The sequence below is a fragment of the Penaeus monodon genome, chromosome 20, assembly GCF_015228065.2.
Source record: "Penaeus monodon isolate SGIC_2016 chromosome 20, NSTDA_Pmon_1, whole genome shotgun sequence".
Classification (NCBI taxonomy): domain Eukaryota; kingdom Metazoa; phylum Arthropoda; class Malacostraca; order Decapoda; family Penaeidae; genus Penaeus; species Penaeus monodon.
The window spans coordinates 7514271-7519341 of record NC_051405.1 but is presented as its reverse complement, the minus strand read 5'-3'; the positions used below and the strand labels follow the sequence as shown (position 1 = coordinate 7519341).

At 41.5% G+C, this 5071-nt stretch overlaps 1 protein-coding gene across 1 annotated transcript in view; it reads left to right on the top strand.

The window, feature by feature from the left end:
* Window positions 1-90: 90 nt before the first annotated feature.
* The window catches only part of LOC119585606, a gene marked incomplete in the record, with an annotated part of 13725 nt that continues 8744 nt past the window's right edge, over window positions 91-5071 (top strand). Inside the window, 3 exon segments of the mRNA XM_037934272.1 lie at window positions 91-2099; window positions 2101-3640; window positions 3643-4658. Of these exon segments, the coding sequence (XP_037790200.1) occupies window positions 312-2099; window positions 2101-3640; window positions 3643-4658 (4344 nt within the window).

The window sequence follows — 5071 nt, the reverse complement described above, 5'->3', positions numbered from 1 at the left end:
TAGGAGGATTAAGAGTCAAAAGACTCGTGCTGAAGGGGATCGGCGGAGCCATAAAGAGAACGAAAGGGTATCGGATTCCTCGGGGTTGTGAGTCTGCACTTTGTTATGGTAAGAAGAATTCCTGCGGTTATTGTCGTCATGTGATAAGAATGCGTCGCAGGGAAAGAGGAAAGGATCGCGGAATTGAGCCCGTGCATGTGCAGTGACGAAGGGGCGTCTGTAATGGGCCAGTCCGCAGCAGGAGAGGGACGCGTGTGAGAAAGGTTTCCGCGGTTTTCGAGAGCGAGAGTCGAGGAGGAAGAGCATGAGCCATGGAGGGAGCCGCTGATCACGGCGAAGTGTTGACGAGGTTCGAGGAGGTCTTCGGGACGCTGGTGGAGCACGAGGTCATCAAGATGGTCCTCCAGGGGTGCGAGTGGGAGACCAGGAAGGCCTCGGAGACGCTGATGACCATGATAGACGAGAATGATTTGCCGCCGCACATCCTCGCGGCCGTCCAGGCTGACAGTGTGGTCAGGAGGACGTCTGAGCCCAGAGAACCTGCGCCACAGGACGAGGAAAGGGATGAAGAGGTGCCTGAGGCCAAGGGAGAGATGAATGCTAGCGTCTCCCAAGAACAGGAAGTGGAACTAAATTTACTCAGGAGTAACTCATTAAATGGAATAATGGGAAACAAAAGTGTGTTGACTCCCCTAGCCTGGGCACAGGGAACAATTATAGGAGAGAGCGGTGAAAGGAATCGGGAAAAGCAGGAGTCTGGAAGTCCATCAGTGAGGCCCAAAATCAGAAGGGAAAAAGAAATAGAGAGTGATGTCTCCTCACCTTCCAATTCTCCACTCAAGATTAATGCTGCTGAAAGCAGTGAAAGCAGCCGCATCAAAGATACCTCGCAGTGGGTTTTAGCCCCAGAATTTGTGCCCAATGCTTTTACACAGACAGCATACAATGGGATTTGGCCCTTGAAGGTGCCAGTAAACCGAAATAATACACCTGCCCAACCTTGGACTAATGTGAAAGAGCAGTCACCAGTTCGAACAAAAATTAGCAAGAGAGAAGAGATTGTCAATAAGATTGTGAGTGGTGTGAAAATAATGGTGTTGATGCGTGGTTTGCCAGGCAGTGGAAAGACATCTCTAGCCAAAATAATTAAAGGTCGTTCAGGTGTAATTCTCTCTACAGACGATTTTTTCTGTAATGAAGAAGGTTTGTATAGATATGATCCACATCGGCTCCCAGAAGCACATGGGTGGAATAAACATCGTGCTCTTGTGAAGGTCCAGGAAGGTAGAACACCTGTAATCATAGACAATACAAATGTACAAGCTTGGGAAATGAAGCCATATATAATAATGGCTTTGCATCATGGTTATGAAGTTGATATTCTGGAGCCAGAGACTAGTTGGAAGTTCAACCCAAAAGAACTTGCAAAACGGAATATTCATGGAGTCCCAAAGTACAAGATCTCAGAAATGAAAGAACACTATGACAGTAACAGTAGAATTTTAACTGTAATTTCAAACTTGAAAAGTGCCCAATCAAATAGTACCATCAAAAATGAAAGTGAGTGTGATAATTCCTTGGAAGGGAAAAATGTTGATCCTAATCTGCCCCTGAAAGAGGGAGAAATCATTCCGCACAAGCATGTGGATCAGCACCTTTCTCCAAGTCACAATATTCAGAACTTTGTGGAAGAATGTGAAGATGAGGATGCTGATGTTATTGTTGAAGGCTATGAGGATGAGGAAGAAATTGGCACAGTACAAAATCAACAGAATATTAGCCAGATGGTGGAAGATATCCAACTGGGAAATAAAGAGGGCAGAGAAAATGTTCCTGATGTTAGTGGACCTGAAGTAAATGTAAAAATATCTGGAAAGGAAAATACAGATATAGAAAACGATATGAAAGTTGATGAAAGGGATATTGTTGATATAACAGATGAAGACAGAATAAAATTGCTCATTGAGGAAGCAAATAATGATGTTGATGATATTGAAACCGACTGGGATGACTTGGCTCTACAAGCTTCATGTGAGGAGGAAGTAGATGATACAAAATTTAATGATTTGGTGACAAGTTTTGGATCGGCAGTGAAACAGACAGTTAGAAAGGGGTTCCCAGGTGAATGGGGCTGAAACTCCTGTCCTTCAAAACTTAGATGAAGAAGATTCAGCTATGTATGAATTTTGCAGCAATGTAGAAGAGAGACTTGGAAAACCCCTTTCCACACTAGTGAGGCCAGGAAAGGCAGAGGACTTTTCTGCTTTGCTTTCTGTTGGAAGTGATCAGATATCTGAAGATAAAACAAGTGATTCTCAAGATTTCAGTTTATTTTCATTGATTAGTATGGGTGAGGCAGTGGTTACATCTACAGGAGCAACTGAAAACTTGCAATTTCAGAAACAAGAAGTTAACACAAAGGTTAAAACTGTTTTGTCTAGTAATGGTAAGACTGGCACAGAAGAGAGTGGAGGTGTGACTGGCCTAACATACCAGCAAGATAAGATAAAGACAGCAGGTCATAATGACAGTAAACAGTATGCAGATCAAAATATTCCTTTAGAAAATGGAGCTGAAAATCTGTATCAAGATTTATTGGACAGTGATAGAAATGAACTTTCTGAAATTGAAAACAGAGTAGAAACTAGTGAACAAGAAAAGTCTCCTAGCAATACTTTATCTTCTGAAAGCACACAAACCTTACAAACTCCAGGAAGTGATACAACAACAGTAGGGGAAAGTTTTACCTCTTGGGAGTGTGTTGATCCAGATGCAGGGGTAAGCTCTGTAAGCTGGGAATCACAAAAAGGTAAATCAAGTGATTCTGATGAACAGTGTTCCAAGCCCAGTCGAAGTAGAAGGAAACGAGCAGCTGGTGATCCCCTGAAATGGCTGAGAGAAGAAGGCAGTTCAAATTCAAATGGGGAACCCAATGACTTGTCATGGGAGCCAGTCCAAGGAGGAGTCACTTCATGGGACAATCAAGAAAAGGATAGTAGGGAAAGTAACCTTTCGGTTAGAAAAGCTAAGACATTGCATGATAACTCAGAACCGCAAGCTCATACTGGTGCTGTTCCCAAGCTTCGCAGGCATCAGAAACATACACGCACATCATCAATTACCAGCAATAGTTCGAGTCAGTCAGATGATCAAATTGGACGAGAGAGAGAATCCCCTGTCAGTGATAGCCAAAGTCTTCCCCAGAATGTGACATATGCAGAGAGTGAAACACAGACACTGTCTATTGATTTTGAAGCTTTGCAGTTAGATAACAACTTGTATGAACTAAAAGTGCTTTATGGACAGCCCAACTATAAACCAAATAGCTCAAGAGATACACTTCTCACTGGAACAGGTCCCCTCACTAAGGGGAGACTCAGGCTTGATAAGGGAACAATGACAGAAGAAGTGGCTGATATTGTTGTGGTCAAACCATTGCAAAATCTTTCTGCATTTTTCCCGAACATCCCAGAGGAAGATTTACGTGATGTTCTTCAGAAGTGCAAGTATAACTTGGATTGGGCAATGAATGTATTGTTAGATAGTGGATATGAAATGTCATCTGTTGCAGATTTAGATACAAGTCAAGAAGACCCACTTGAAGCAGATGTGGACACAGAATCTGTGGTTGAAACAACAAGCACGGAGATGGAAAAGATGATAGGTCATCTTTTGCAGATTGTAGTGACGTATCAGATGTGTTAGTAGAAGATCGTTCAAGGAAAATGAAGCAGAGTCAAGATCCTATTGCTCTGACCAGCAAGAAGGAGATTGAGGCATCCTTTGCCTTATCAGAATCAGTTGATGACAGAGTAAAAAGGTTGACTGGTAAAGAGTACAATGAGCTGAACACAAGCAAAGTGAAACAGGCTAAGAGTAAGAAAAAGCATGGAAACAAGAAAGACAAATCAGCCAAGATGGATACTTCAAGTGAAGGAAACAAGAGTGATAATACTGGAGCACAATACATAACACTTGTGATGGACCCTCTTTTTGCTTCTCAGCTTACAAGCATGTTTGGTAGTGTAGGCTCCTGTATTATGAATGGAGATTTATCTCCTGAGGACCGTAGTGTTATTTTACCCCTAGAGTTGTGTCATCAGATACACAAGTATTGGGCTGACACACTTGATGGAAAATTCTCTCACGAAGCAGAGGTATTGGACAGTTTAATAAGAGAAGATGAAAATCTTGCACGGCGTCTGCAAGAGGAAGAAGATGCAGGAACCTCTTCAAACCAAGAGGATAATAATTCAACTTGTGCTTTCAAGCTAGATCCACCAACAAGTCTACGAGAGATCATGGAACTGGAGCAAGCAATACAGGAAAGTCAAGATGGAGAGGCAAACATAGGTGATCCATCATTATCTTCACGCCTTAATCTGCAACGACTTTATGCTGAATATCCCCATGTTGATCCAGAGGCCCTCAAAGAGGAGTTTACAAGAAGTGGCTACAATTATCGTGAAACGGTAGAGAGGCTATGTAATCGTTATGGGGCTGAGCAAGGAGCACCGAAGACTGTCATTGCACCAGAGGCTATGTACAGATATGAACAACAGATGATCTTGCAAGCACAAAAGGAAAGTTTAGACATGGAAGAAAAGGCAAGGAGAGAGAGGGAACAAGAAGAGGAAATCCAACCAGATGACCCACAGGTATGGTATCATTATTTTTTCTTTTTGCACCTTCAAGCTTGAAATCATTTGAAAACAAATGAGACAGTACATATCAAAATATTCATACTTTTAAATATGTTTTTGATACTAAATTTGCTATATGTTATTTCACATTGGCAGATGTGACGTGGCATGGAATTAGTGAATTTTTTAGCTGGTTACACACTTTAGAAATACATACATATTTACTGGAAAATAATTCATGTGGTCTTCTCCATATGTACATTCTTTATACAAGAGGCTAATTGGTTATATATAGGAAGCCAGTGTGAGAATTTATTTTTTTATTCTTGTTTTTAGATGTGATTATTGAAGCTTCAAAATTAGATACTTTTTCTCATTTGATAATGAATTATTCTATTTTTTACTCTCACTACTAACAGTTTACTAAG